Raw genomic sequence first — 15489 nt, forward strand, 5'->3', positions numbered from 1 at the left:
TGTTACATAACTTTTTTTTAAAACAATACTTTATAAATCTGACAATTGGACTACTCGCTTTTGTTGCTCTTAGTATGCAAGCTAAATTTTACATTAGTGGGGTTTCTTTTAAGCTCACTGCTAATATTTCTTTTTGTTACCTACCCTTAATAATTTATCACTTTGCATAATAACTATCATAATTCACAAATTTCATATTTAGTATTTCATTCAAAAACATAATTATAATAAATGTCATTTAATATTATCATTATTATAAATTTCCATATATATACAATATAAAAAATAGAGATAAATTTGAGATAAAATCATATTCTATAATGCTTTCTTTCTCTAATGTTTACTAAGGTGATAAATTATAACTAACACATCACATAAACTCATTACTAAAATTATTTTTATTGAATACTAACTACAATATGTAACATCAATCCTTTTTCTTTATAAGGAAATCATTTTAAAATAACAATGAGTTATTATTATTATTATTATTACTTTATAAAGGTTCATGTACGTTCCACATGCCTGTCAATTTCTTGATCCAAAACGTGAGAAATGAGGAGGATGTGGGCTCCAATTCTTTGGGGAACTTGAGCTTTAGTGAGATCAACGTTCAAATATGGTAGGTTCAGGGTTAAACCAAGAAGAGTCTGTCAGTTCCCAACGTTAAGATCAGTTTCTCAATCTTGAACGAAGAAGGAACCAAGAGGTTAATGTGCATACCACACATACCAGTAGGAGCCAATCTCGAAGTGGGAGTCACGTATCTCATGAAGAGAATACTAGAAGCATGCAACTGGAGGTTGACCATTTACGGAGGAGGTTACACCACGAGCTATGTAGAGGAACTCCTTCAAGTTCTAACCCTTCTTCTAATGATGATAGGGCTAATAGCTATCGGCCCAAGTCAAGGACTCCTCCTAGCGAATCTTTTTCGTGCGATGAGGATCACCATTATGGGTAGAGAAGGAAGAGTCCATCTCATAAAGGCCTGGGTAACGATGGTATGAGTAGGGCTCTGAATTAGATTTCTAAATCACCTTTTACATGTAGGATTGAAGGAGGAAAACTTCCTCAACGGTTTACTAAGCCAATATTCACCATGTACAATGGCAGAACAGACCCTGTGAAGCATGTTAGCCAGTTCAACCAGAGAATGGTTGTTCACTCAAAGAATGAGACATTGATATGCAAGGTGTTCCCATCCAGTTTGGGGCCTGTGGGGATTAGATGGTTCGACGGCCTAGATGAAGGTTCTATTAACTCCTTTAAGGAGCTTACTAGGGCTTTTGGGGCTCGTTTTGTAACTTGTAATAAGGTTCCCCAGCTTTTGTACTCCCTGTTGTCTATGACTATATGGGAGGGGGAAACCCTGAAAACGTATTCGGATAGATACTAGGAGATGTTTAATGAGATAGATGAGTATTTTGATAATGTGGCTATAAGGACTTTTAAGGTCAGCCTGCCCACCGAGCACGATTTAAAGAAGTCTTTGACAAGGAAACTTGTTAGCAGTGTACGTCAGCTTATGGATCATATTGATGAGTACAAGCAGGTCAAGGAGGACCAACAACAAGAGAAGGAGAAAGCTAAAGTACTCTCTCAAGATCAAAGGGATTTCAAGTCGGAGAGGTATAATAACAACCGAACTCGAAGAGATTTTGCTAGGCATTTTGGATCTACTACTGCTCAGGTGGTTAGCACTGTGTTCCGAGAGCCTGTACATCAAATTTTTAAAAAAGATTAAGAGTGAACCGTATTTTAAATGGCCAAATAAGATGGGGGGAGACCCCATGAAACGCAACCAAAGCCTTCATTGCCAATACCACCAAGACCGCGGACACATCACAAAAGATTACAAGACTTTGTGAAGTCATCTAGAGCAACTGGTTTAGGCTGGGAAGTTAAAGTAGTTCTTGTATCAGCCCAACAGACAGGATAACCAAACTGGGTCGGGGGCTCAGAGTGATGCTTCCTCCAGACCACCTTTAGGCACAATTAGTGTTATTCTTGCTGTTCTGGGAAGAACTGGTTCTCATCCATTTAGGGTGATGTCTATAGCTCGGCAATCTGTAGAGGACTTGTCCCCTGAGCCAAAGAGGGGTAGAATAGAGGTCAAGCCAGCATTGAGCTTTTCAGATGAAGATAAAGTTGGAACCTTGCAGCCACATGATGATGCCCTAACGGTTACCCTTAGGATAGGTGGGTATGATGTGAAGAGAATGTTGGTAGATCAGGGCAGTGGTGCAGAGATCATGTACCTTGATTTATATAAAGGGCTGAGATTGAAAGCTGAGGATCTGGCCTGCTATGATTTACCTTTGGTAGGTTTTGATGGGAAAATTGTTATCCCAAAGGGCCAGATTAAACTACCTGTGCAAGTAAGGTCAGAAGTGGTGGAGGTAGACTCCATTGTGGTAGATGCCTATTCCCCATACACTACCATTGTGGCAAGACCTTGGCTTCATGCCATGGGGGCCATTTCTTCCACCCCACATTTGAAGGTGAAGTATCTGTCTAGGAACCAGGTTGAGGAGCTGGTTGGGAGCCAATCTATGGCTAGGTAGTGCTTGGTGGCTGCAATTAGACATCAGACTAGAGGTGAGTCTTCGGCCTCTCCCGAGCAGGGTTTATAGCAATCAAGGATGTCAGTATTGTCTACAGATGTGGTGATAAAAGGGGCAAAGTGTAAGGAATTAGAAAAAGTTATTATTGGTGATGATGAGGAGAAGTTTTTCCAAGTCGAAGTTCAAATGCTTCCTCGGGAGAAGGAAGAACTTATGATATTTCTTAAGAAGAATGTTTATGTGTTTGCATGGAATGCTTACGAGGCTCCTAGAGTGGATCTAGATTTTATTTTCCATCATTTAAATGTCAATCCATATGTTATTCCCAAAAAACAACCACCTTGGCGCTCCTTTAAAAAGCACTTTGACGCTATAAAGGAGGAAGTGGTTAAGCTTAAGCATGCGGGGGCACTAAAAGAAGTATTTTTCCTTGAATAGTTGGCCAATACAGTAGTGGTGAAGAAAAAAAATGGGAAGTGGCGAGTATGTGTAGACTTCACAGATTTAAATAAAACTTGCCGAAAGGACCCCTTCCCCATGCCTCGAATAGATCAATTGGTGAATGCAACTATAGGCCATTCTTGGATGAGCTTTTTAGATGCCTTTCAAGGGTACCATCAAATACCATTAGCTTTGGACGATTAGAAGAAGATAGTTTTTGTTACACATACTGGAAATTACCACTACAAGGTGATGCCCTTTGGGTTAAAGAATGCAAGATCTACTTATCAAAGAACGATGACTAGGATATTTAAGCCTCGCCTAGGTAAAAATATGGAAGTTTAAATAGATGATATGGTGGTGAAGAGTAAGATAGAGTCCAAGCACGTGGATGACCTTGAGAATACTTTTGAAATACTGAGAAAGCACAATCTATGCCTTAACGGTTCTAAGTGTTCTTTTGGCGTTAGCTCAGGCAAATTTCTAGGTTATATGGTCACTCACTATGGAATTGAGGTTAACCCTGACTAGATTAAGGAAATTAACAATTTGCAACCTCCTTAGAATTCCAAAGAAGTCCAAAAATTAACAAGAATGACTGCTGCTCTGAACCGATTCATCTCTCGGTCAGCAGACAGATGTAGGCTTTTCTTCTAGTTGTTGCATAAGTGGAAAGGATTTGAATGGACCAAAGAGTGTGCCTCGGCCTTCTAGCAACTGAAGGAGTATCTTTCTCGACCACCCATTATGTCCAAGCTCGAGGAGGAGGAGGTTCTATTTGCATACATTGCTGTAGCCTCTCATGCGGTAAGCTTAGTACTGATACGAGTTGATAATGGAGTGCAAAGATCAGTTTATTATGTGAGCAAATCGTTGCATGGAGTAGAAGTTTGTTATCTACCATTGGAGAAGGTCATCTTAGCAGTGGTGCATGCTACATGGAAGCTTTCTCATTACTACCAAGCTCACACAGATGTGGTTCTAACCCAACTTTCTCTTCAATTACCATTACAGAAAGCTAATTACATCGGGAGAATTGCAAAATGGGGAACGATCTTAAGGGCTTTTGATATTAGATATATGTCCTGCACCTCTATTAAGGGTTAGGTCCTTGCAGATTTAGTGGCCGAGTTTACTGAGTCTCCATAAGGACAGGGAAAAACAGAACATGGATGGAAAATCAGTTGGGATGGTTTCCTTAGAAGGACCTCTATCTTGGAGAGTATACGTTGATGGAGCAGCTAATCAAAGAGGATTTGGAGTGGGGTTAGTTGTGATATCTCCTAAGGGGATCACTATTGAGAAATCCTTGAGGTTGGGCTTCTCAGCCACAAATAATGAGGCTGAGTATGAAGCTTTTTTGGTAGAGATGGTTATGGTTCAAAAAATGGGAGGAAGAGTAGTGGAGGTATTCTCAGATTCAAGATTAGTTGTAGACCAAGTGAAGGGAGAGTTAGAGGCTAGGGATTTGAGAATGCAAGAGTATTTGAACTAGGTTAGGCACTTGCAATCAGGATTTGAGTCTTTCACTTTATAGCAAATCCCTAGAAGTAGAAATACGCATGCTGACTCTCTTGCCACTCTCACAACTACCTCGGTGCAAAGTTTACCTAGGGTTCTCCTGGTTAAAGATTTAGGTAAGCCTACTGAGATAAGAAGAGAGAGGGCCCAAATTCATCAAATTAGAGTGGGACCTAGTTGGATGGACCCCATAGTTTTATTCCTTAAGGATGACATTTTGCTCAAGGAGAAGGGAGAGGCTAATAAAGTGCGAAGAAAAGCCCCTCGTTTTTGGTTGTCTAATGATCAAAAGTTATATAAGCGCTCTTTTTCTAGGCTATATTTGCTATGCGTCCATCCTGAGGCAATAGAGCGACTCCTAAAAGAATTACACTAAAGGATTTGTGGAAGTCATACAGTAGGCAAATCACTGTCTTACAGGGCCCTCACTCAAGTATATTGGTGGCTAAGTATACAAAGGGAGGTGTAAGAATACGTGAAGAAGTGTGACAAATGTCAGAGATTTGCTCCAAACATTCATCAGTCAGGGGTGTCCTCAATCCTTTGTCTAGTCCCTAGCCTTTTGCTCAATGGGGCTTGGATATTGGAGGGTCATTCCCTAAGGCAGCAGGAAATAGGAGATGGTTGTTGGTCAACACTAACTACTTCACCAAGTGGGTTGAAACTAAGCCACTAGCAAATATTAGGGATGTGGATGCCAAGAGGTTTGTGTGGAAGAATATCGTCACTCGATTTGAAATTCCTCATACCTTCATCTTGGACAATGGGCTTCAGTTTGATAGCAAAACTTTCAAGAGGTACTGTTGTAAATTAGGCATCAAGAATAGGTATTCAACTCCGGCTTATCTACAGAGGAACGAACAGGCCGAGGCTGTCAACAAGGTCATAGTGAATGGCCTCAAGAAGAGGTTGGATGATGTAAAGAGCAAACGGGTGGAAGAACTGCCACATGTTCTCTAAACATATTGGACTACCCCTCATAGGTCAACAGGGGAAACACCATTTTCAATAACTTATTGGGCCGAGGCTGTGATTCCTCTAGAAACTGGATTCCCTACACTGAGAACAACCTCGTTCACTCCAAACAATAATGACAGCCTATTAGAAAAGAGCTTGGATTTGATTGAAGAGCAGAGAGAAATTGCCATGGTTCAGTTAGCATATTATCAACAGAAACTCAAACAGGGGGTATGACTCAAGTGTGAGGTTAAGACCGTTAGCACCTGGAGACTTGGTATTGAGAAAGGTTATGGGTACTGCAAAAAACCCAACATAGGGGAAGTTAGGGCCCAATTGGAAAAGACTATACCATATCACCTCGGTAGCTAGTATAGGGGTTTATTTCCAAAAAGATTTAGATGAAAATGTCATACCACGTCTTTGGAGTGTAAATAATCTGCGAATATACTATTATTAATGAAAGGCAGTTCTGTCATGTTTTTATCTTTGACATTATGTGTTGTGTTTATTACTTGTTTGAATATTAAACAAAATATCAGTCATGCCTGGTTCCTCGGAACACATACCTTGGGTAAATTAATATTCTTAATTATTTATTGGAGTATTAAACAAAACCTGGATCATGCCTAGCTCCTTGAACCATATACCTTGCGTAAATTAATACTTCTTATTATTTGTTTAAGTATTAAACAGAACCTTAGTCATGTCTGGCTTCTCGGACCACATACCTTAGGTAAATCAATACTTCTTATCATTTGTTTAAGTAGTAAACAGAACCTTGATCATGTCTGCCTCCTCGGATCACATACTTTGGGTATATTAATACTTCTTATTATTTGTTTAAGTACTAAATAGAACATTGGTCATGCTTGGCTTTTCGGATCACATACCTTAGGTAAATTAATACTTCTTATTATTTGTTTAAGTATTAAATAGAACATTGGTCATGCCTGGCTCCACGGACCACAAACCTTGGGTAAATTAATACTTATTATTATTTGTTTAAGTATTAAACAGAACATTGGTCATGTCTAGCTCCTTGAACCACATACATTGGGTAAATTAATACTTCTTATTATTTGTTTAAGTATTAAACAGAACCTTAGTCATGTCTGGCTCCACGGACCACATACCTTGGGTAACTTAATACTTCTTATTATTTATTGAAGTATTAAACAAAACATTGGTCATGTCTGGCTCCTCGGATCACGTACTTTGGGTATATTAATACTTCTTATTATTTGTTTAAGTACTAAATACAACCTTGGTCATGTCTGGCTCCACGGACCACATACCTTAGGTAAATTAATACGTATTATTATTTGTTTAAGTATTAAACAGAACATTGGTCATGCCTGACTCCTCAAAAAACATACATTGGTTAAATTAATACTTCTTATTATTTGTTTAAGTATTAAACAGGACCTTAGTCATGCTTGGCTTCACGGACCACATGTCTGACTCCACGGACCACATACCTTGGGTAAGTTAATACTTCTTATTATTTGTTTAAGTATTAAATAGAACCTTGGTCATGTCTGACTCCTCGGATCACATACTTTGGGTATATTAATACTTCTTATTATTTGTTTAAGTACTAAATAGAACATTGGTCATGCTTGGCTCCTCGGACCACATACCTTAGGTAAATTAATACGTATTATTATTTTTTTAAGTATTAAACAGAACATTGGTCATGCCTGGCTCCTCGAAAAACATACATTGGTTAAATTAATACTTCTTATTATTTGTTTAAGTATTAAACAGAACCTTAGTCATGCTTGGCTCCTTAAACCACATACCTTGGGTAAATTAATACTTCTTATTATTTGTTTAAGTATTAAACAGAACATTGGCCATGCCTGGCTTCACGGACCACATACATTGGGTAAGTTAATACTTTTTATTATTTTTTTATGTATTAAACAAAACCTTGGTCATGTCTGGCTCCTCGGATAACATACTTTAGGTATGTTAATACTTCTTATTATTTGTTTAAGTACTAAATAAAACCTTAATCATGCTTGGCTCTTCGGACCACATACCTTAGGTAAATTAATACTTCTTTTTATTTGTTTAAGTGTTAAACAGAATTTTGGCCATGCCTGTCTCCACGAACCACATATCTTAAGTAAATTAATACTTCTTATTATATGTTTAAGTATTAAACAGAACCCTGGTCATGTCTGGCTCCTTAGACCACATACCTTGGGTAAATTAATACTTCTGATTTTTTTTTTAAGTATTAAACACAATATTGGTCATGTCTGGCTCCTTGGACCACATACCTTGGGTAAATTAATACTTCTTATTATTTTTTTTAAGTATTAAACAGAACCATGGTCATGCCTGGCTCCACGGACCACAGATCTTAGGTAAATTAATACTTCTTATTATTTGTTTAAGTATTAAACAGAATTTTGGTCATGTCTAGCTCCTCGGATCACATACTTTGGGTATATTAATACTTCTAATTATTTGTTTAAGTACTAAACAGAATTTTGTTCATGCTTGGCTCCTCGGACCACATACCTTAGGTAAATTAATACTTCTTATTATTTGTTTAAGTATTAAACAGAACCTTGGTTATACCTGACTCCTTAAACCACATACCTTGGGTAAATTAATACTTCTTATTATTTTTTTAAGTATTAAACTCAATATTGGTCATGTCTGGCTCCTTGGACCACATGTCTTGGGTAAATTAATGGTTCTTATTATTTTTTTTAAGTATTAAACAGAACCTTGGTCATGCCTAGCTCCACGGACCACATACCTTAGGTAAGTTAATACTTCTTACTATTTGTTTAAGTATTAAACAGAACCTTGGTAATCTCTGGCTCCTCGAATCACATACTTTGGGTATATTAATACTTCTTATTATTTGTTTAAATACTAAATAGAACCTTGGTCATGCTTGGCTCCTCGGACCACATACCTTAGATAAATTAATACTTATTTATTTGTTTAAGTATTAAACAGAACTTTGGTCATGTCTGTCTCCATGGACCATATACCTTGGGCAAATTAACACTTATTATTATTTGTTTAAGTATTAAACAGAATTTTGGTCATGCTTGGCTCCTCGGACCACATAACTTAGGTAAATTAATACTTCTTTTCATTTGTTTAAGTATTAAACAGAATTTTGGTCATGTCTGTCTCTATGGACCACATACCTTGGGTAAATTAATATTTCTTATTATTTGTTTAAATATCAAACAGAACCTTAGTTATGTCTAACTTCTCAAACCACATATCTTGGGTAAATTAATACTTCTTATTATCTGTTTAAGTATTAAACACAATATTGGTCATGTCTGGCTCCTTAGCCCACATAACTTGGGTAAATTAATGCTTCTTATTATTTTTTTAAAATATTAAACAGAATCTTGTTCATGCCCGACTTCACGGACCATATATCTTGGGTAAATTAATACTTCTTATTATTTGTTTAAGTATTAAATTGAATCTTGGTCATGTCTGGCTCTTCGGATCACATACTTTAGGTATATTAATACTTCTTATTATTTGTTTAAGTACTAAACAGAACTTTGGTCATGCTTGGCTCCTCGGACCACATACCTTGGATAAAGTAATATTTCTTATTATTTGTTTAAGTATTAAACAGAATTTTAGTCATACCTGGCTCCTCGGACCACATACATTGGGTAAATTAATACTTCTTATTATTTGTTTAAGTATTAAATAGAATCTTGGTCATGTCTGGCTCCTCGGACTACATGCCTTAGGTAAATTAATACTTCTTATTATTTGTTTAAGTATTAAACAGAACCTTCGTCATGCCTAGCTCCTCAGACCAAATACCTTTTGGTAAATTAATATTTATTATTATTTGTTTAAATATTAAACAGAACATTGATCATGTCTGGCTCTTCAAACCACGTACGTTGGGTAAATTAATACTTCTTATTATTTGTTTAAGTATTAAACAAAATCTTAGTCATACCTAGCTCCTTGGACCACATTCATTGGGTATATTAATACTTCTTATTATTTATTTAAGTATTAAACGGAACATTGGTTATGTCTAGCTCCTCGGACCACATACCTTGGGTAAATTAATACTCCCTAACAAATATTCAAATGCTAAGCAGAACTTTGGTTATGCTTAGTTCCTCGAACCACTCACCTTGGGTAAATTAGCACTGCTCATTGTCTCTCTAGGAGTTAAACAAAACCAGAGTAATCTTTGGCTCCTCGGCCGTATATTATGGGTAAATTAACACCTACTACAGTCTTGATTTGCTCTTAAGTGGATAAGCATGTGAAACTGTAAGTAAGTACATGGTCTACCATTATTTAAGGTTAAAGAGAAGAGCATAAAGCATGTATAGTCAAGTGAATTACTTGTCTCAGATGTATAAGGTATGTTTTTGAAGTCAAAATTACCCTCTATTAAAGGTTGTAGGCTTGGAACACTTAACTTATTATGTTGTTGATTGCATAGATTGTGGTAGTTATGCTGTCACTTATGTAAGCAATTGTTAAGGTCCAGAGTGGGAGTATATCATGAACTGAAAGGAATTACATCTTATACTTAGGTCGATTAAGTGTAGAGTATTTAACTTTGCACAAGTACAATAAAACATGAAAGAAATTAGAACTTGTCATTAATTAAAGCCTTGAAGAACACGAAGTAAGTACAGTTTTCAGAAATGCAAACTACAACTGCATAAAAAAATAAAATAAAATAAAACATTACAAATTGTAACTAAGCACTACTTAATCTTCAAAGGTGGGTTGTCTTTTGCTGTGACCTTAAGAGGTTTGGCAATTGCAGCTACTATGGAGGCTGGACCTTTACCCTTAGAGTCTTCCTTGGTAGGAATAGGTTGCCAGGACAATCTCTAGGCTTTGGGATACCTCTTTGTCCTTAGAAGGGCCCTTGGGTGCAGTTGGGGGCTTGGTAGCTTCAGGGGCCACCCCTTTAGTTATGTCTTTCTCCTTTTCAGCAATCCCAGCTTGCTCTACCACTTTGGGAGGACTATTGGAAGAAGGGAGGGCCTTGGTAGGTGAATCCTTGCTAGTGTTTGTCTCTTCAGAGGCAGTGTCAGCCTTGGAGCCCGGGGAGTTTGATGCACGGATGGCAGGGAAATAGTAGACATTCTCTGCTCTCCTAAGGGCAGAGGAGGCCTCAACCCCAGCCTGGTTGAGGACCTCATTCCACACTTGGAGGCAGTAAGTTCTGCACAACCTAGAGACTTCAGCCCTAAATGCCTCCTCAGTCTCTGTTACCCTCACATCATAGCCATCCTATTCGGCCTTGTCTACAGCCTTCTCAGCCTCTTTCAACTTCTTCTTCTTCAGGACCCCAATCTTCTCTATGGCTATAATTAGTTGGTCCTTGGCCTGATGGAGCTATTTGCATTAACTCTCCGCCTGCCTCTCAACTCCTTGCAGGGCAGCCTCGACGCTCTTCTTATCTCTGTCAGCCTCGGTTAGTTTGGTGTTCAACTCTTGAATCATTTCTGTACTACATTAAAGGCGTCAACAATAGCAATACGCCTCCCCTCCTCATCCTTCATTTGCCTATGGGAGCTGTTCACTAACTCCTCGACCCTATGCACAGCTTGAACAGCCTTTTAAGAAAGAAAAAAAAAAATATATATATATATATATATATATATATATATATATATATATAAAGATTAGAGAAAAGAAATTATAACCTAAGCCAATTAAAATACTTACTAGTGCAAAGTCCCTTTTTAGACTAAGAAACACTTCTTATCTCTTCATGGACCTGAGTTCAGCCATGTCCCTATGCAGCAAAAGGGCCTGCTCTACAGCATTGGCCACATACCTAGCTTTCCTTTGCTAGAAGTCCCTTATAGACGCATTTGTTGGAAGGGGGGCTCCATCCAACACCAAGAGAGAGTTCCAGGCTGGCACCTTAACTTGGTGGTCATACCCCCTTTCCACCATAGATCCTTCACTTGAGGACCTTGTGTGAGCAATTTTGGCTGCTTTGGCCCCCTTTTGGAGCTCAGCTTCCTTCGAGGGAAGGCCCTTTCCTTCCTCCACCACCTCCTTACCCTTCTGGTCCTTTTTTCCTCTTCTTGTCAACAGGATCAGGTTGGGAAGCCTGAGTAGATTAAGGGGTGGGAGGCTTGGTCTAGATTGCCTTTTTGGGCACACTGCCTCCTGCGTGGGACTCTAGCAGATCCAGGAGGCTTGACCTGGTTTTGCGCTGTAGCACCATGGCGTCAGGAACAGTTGAAGCTTCCTAGAGGTGGCTTACTTGGGCTGGGGAGAGGCGGCTAAAATCACCAACTAGTACTTTTGGGGATTGAGGCTAGTTGAAGACCTCAAAGTCGTCCTCGAAGTCTGAGACTTCAGCTACTTCTTCTTCTTCTTCTTTTTCTTCTTCTTCTTCTTCTTCTTCTTCTTCTTCTTCTTCTTCTTCCTTGATTGTTGGTTGAAAAGGAGTTGCTTCTTCCTCGGCTGTGTACTGAAAGGGTATTTTTACCTACTATACACCTTCTAAAGCAGGGTCTAGGTTAAGAAAACTCGGTACGGCAACGTTGATCAAGTGTAGGCGACAGTCTTTCATTTTGATCACGTACTTGGGTGCCTGGAAGCTAGAAGATAGGGGATTGTAGCCGAGGATGAGATAGGCTGCTCTTAATTGCCCATTTGTGTGGAGGAATATCTCGGCCTTGAGTATTTTTGTCAAGTTTGGCTCGTTGACAAGGTTGAAGTTCGGGATAGCAAAGTACTTATCAGCAAGTTCATCAGAAGCAAAGATATTGTCAAAAAGAAGCGTGTATAAAAGAAAATTTAAATTACAAGTACAAATAGAAAGGGTGAGCAAAGGAAATGTAAGTAAGAAAAAAAATGGATTGTTAGAATAATAAACCTAGGCCTAAATACCCCACCTGGTGTCCCTTCTCTAGTCGGACAATGAAGCCTATCGTGCCACTCGCCTGAGATGATTAGATAGTTCTTATTCATACCCTTGTTGGACTCAAAGAGACACGATATGAGCCTAACCTCGGGAACTCTAGATTTTATGTAATACCCTTGCCCTGTTAGTTTATAACGATTGTAAACCCAATTAACGTCATGATGGGTAAGGTTCACACCCATCTTCACATTGAGGTTATCTATACTACCTAGGATCCTAAACATATTGAGGGCACACTAGGTGGGGGAGAGTCTGTAAGCAATTAAGTAATCCCTAGTTACTCTACCCATAGGGATTCTTATCCTTCGCTCTATAAAGGCAATCATAGATATTACTACTTCTCCCTCCTGCCTCATAGTGTGCCATTCCGCCTGTTTATAATACCTAATGGAAACTCCCTAGGGAATTCGGTATTGAGTCTTAAAGCTCTCTATACCCTCTGGGGTGTCTACTAAGTAAGTAAATCTACCCATGTGAAAGAAAAACTAAAGATAGTAGGCAGACGAGGTGAAGTTAAGGGGGCCGAGGAAAGAAATGGCTCTAAATAAAAAGAAATAGAAAAGAAAATGAGAAGAAAAGAATACTGAAAACGACTTACGAAAGGGAAGTAGGGCTCCTCAGACTAGTTTTGGAGGTTTGGGAAGTGGAAAAAGTAAAGCCAATGAAGTCTTCAAGCAATATATGTATGAAAGGGAAAAGCAAGCAGGAGAATAGAGTCGTAGAAATTAAATGCAAGCGCATCCCAGATGCCAAAACGTCAAGAGCGTGCTTTTAGGTAGTTGAAAAGACTCCTGCACAGACAAAGATGATGTAAGGGAAGAGCAGAATTGTTATTATAATATAGAAATCCTCATTTTTTCCCGAGGAGCAAAAGAGGAGAATTTCGAGGGGCTATTGTAAGGATGAAAGGTCTAGGAATGTATATTGGGTCATGGACCTTGTCCGAGGACATTTAATAGGTAGACGTTAACAAAGAAGTACAAATCAGTGAGTTATGGAAGGGTACTGGTGATGAGGGTTTGGGAAGATCATCCAAGGAGAAATGCTTCATCAGCTTAACAAAGTAGAGGTCAGAGGAGTCGACCTGCCATCAAGAGCAATACTCCGGGCAATTCCACTAGTAAGGATAAATATCAGGAGGGAATAGGAGAAAGTGAAACTAAGAAATATCTAAGAGAAAACTGCTACCACCGCATTAAATGCTCTACAACTAACTCTCTGACCGCATTAATGTGGAGGTGATACCTGAACAGTGATATTCAACCTTACAGTTACCCCCAAAAATTTCAAGAAGATGCTGGTGGGACAAAGATTAAGATAGGCAACTTAACCTACACGTAGAGGGTAAAGATGAAGTAAAACAAGAGAATATAAGGAAGAAAGACCCCATTACAAGAAGATTATCAGAGAATTTGTAGAAAAAACATTGTAGCACTAAGAATTGTAATTGTAATAAAGTTTAAGAGAAATATATACAAGAACTACTCTCCTCGGACTTTGCCGAGGAAGGTTTTCTTTGCGCAAAACTTGTTTATTTTGGTTTTCTTGTCATCTTTAACCCAGTCTGATTATTGTCCAACTCATTGAAGTCTAGTTTCAAGCCCACTCTCTACAAATTCATTGTATTGGGCTCTTTAGGCCTTAATCCTTTTATCTTTCGAGTTTAGGATCCAAAACGAGACCTTACAATTATTATAACCAAAAAAAAAAACCAATGATTGAAAAAAGGAGACCTTTTAAAACAAAAGGTACAACAATAGCAACAACATAAAACCTTTTAAAAAAAAAATAGAGGAAACATGTTGGGCTTCGACTACTTACTTGGAAACATGTTGATTGTTGGGTCTTATATGAAGTTGGTTGTGCTGAGAATTTTGGGGTTAGTAGGCCCTCTACAAGTGCTCATTGCAAAACACTAGTGCATGTATGTAACACAATAGACTTCTTTGTAGTAAGTGATATATATAGTTTTAGGAAAAATGCACACACCCCTGAACTTTAAGCTATTGATCATTACACTCCCTGGACTTTTATTTTGACCAATTCACCCACTAAACTTCACACATGTACCAAATCACAACCTCTATTATTTTGCTGTTAAAATGCTAGCGGAATATATGAATTAAGTGTTGATTATATTATAGATTACGTATAAATTTGATTCAATTAATGTTGAAGTGCTAATACTTAGTAATACTTGAACTTAGTTTAAAATATTTTAGATTTTTAATTTTAGTTGAACCATATCCAACCTGACCTGTTCAAGACAATCCATGGTTAGTAAACAATAGCTTTTGTACTCTTATTTTCAAAAAACAAATGGTATTATTTTAATATGAAATTCCTAAATTTTAATGTGATCTGGGACTGGTTTGGGATATAAAATAGTTTACACATCCCTTGGTCGTCATTAAAATGGTCATATTCGGTTAATTGTTCCCCATTGCTTAATGTGGTGACTTTGGAAGGAAAGAAATAGTAGGTGTTTTGAAGATAATCAGAGATATATACCAGACCTCAAGTTATTTTTCTTTCAAACTTTATTGGATTGGTTGGCTACTATGCGAAACCAATCATTCTTTTTTTTTCTTGATTTCCTTTATTCTTGTAATTTTTGTACTTGAATTGTTAACCCCTTTTACACTCCCTGTGTACTAGAGTGTTCCATTTTTTATATCAATAAAACTTGTTACTTATAAAAAATAAAAATAAAAGTTTACATATCCCCATCTTGACTGGTAGCTATTACTAAACTATATTCTTTCAATAGACTAGTTGTACAAAAAGCATAATGTATCTGGTCCCAAAAAAAAACAAGCAACTATGCAAGTGGTTGTAAATTTGACCATACAACTTCTCTAAGGTATATAGTTAGGTGAAAATTAGTATTATTTTATTTCCATCTAAGAATTTGGTTCACATTGCTTTGCTCGCAGATAAGCTGGAGGTATTTCATATATCATATATACCAAATATATGTATCATTTTCTCTCACTTTTTTTTTTCATGTGAACCCCACAGTCATGTGGAATTCAAATGTTGTGTGAGGTGGATGAAATGTACGACATA

General features: G+C 37.8%; 1 protein-coding gene across 1 annotated transcript; it reads left to right on the plus strand.

Annotated features, from left to right (window-relative positions):
• Positions 1 to 790: 790 nt before the first annotated feature.
• LOC142631453 (uncharacterized) lies at positions 791 to 2567 on the plus strand. Its single transcript, XM_075805625.1, has 4 exons — positions 791 to 960; positions 1054 to 1303; positions 1457 to 1720; positions 1926 to 2567. The coding sequence occupies exons 1-4, from the start codon at positions 791 to 793 to the stop codon at positions 2565 to 2567; spliced, it is 1326 nt and encodes a 441-aa protein (XP_075661740.1).
• Positions 2568 to 15489: the final 12922 nt, after the last annotated feature.

The sequence above is a fragment of the Castanea sativa genome, chromosome 4 (genome assembly GCF_040712315.1).
Source record: "Castanea sativa cultivar Marrone di Chiusa Pesio chromosome 4, ASM4071231v1".
Classification (NCBI taxonomy): Eukaryota; Viridiplantae; Streptophyta; class Magnoliopsida; order Fagales; family Fagaceae; genus Castanea; species Castanea sativa.

What these genes read in the sequence shown, in the direction of transcription:
- LOC142631453 (XM_075805625.1), top strand. Translation starts at nt 791, where the DNA reads ATGCAACTGGAGGTTGACCATTTACGGAGGAGGTTACACCACGAGCTA. An exon ending in GGGCTTTTGGGGCTCGTTTT is followed by an intron (nt 1,304 to 1,456) that starts GTAACTTGTAAT and finishes AGGACTTTTAAG; the next exon opens with GTCAGCCTGCCCACCGAGCA. An exon ending in GCACTGTGTTCCGAGAGCCT is followed by an intron (nt 1,721 to 1,925) that starts GTACATCAAATT and finishes TTCTTGTATCAG; the next exon opens with CCCAACAGACAGGATAACCA.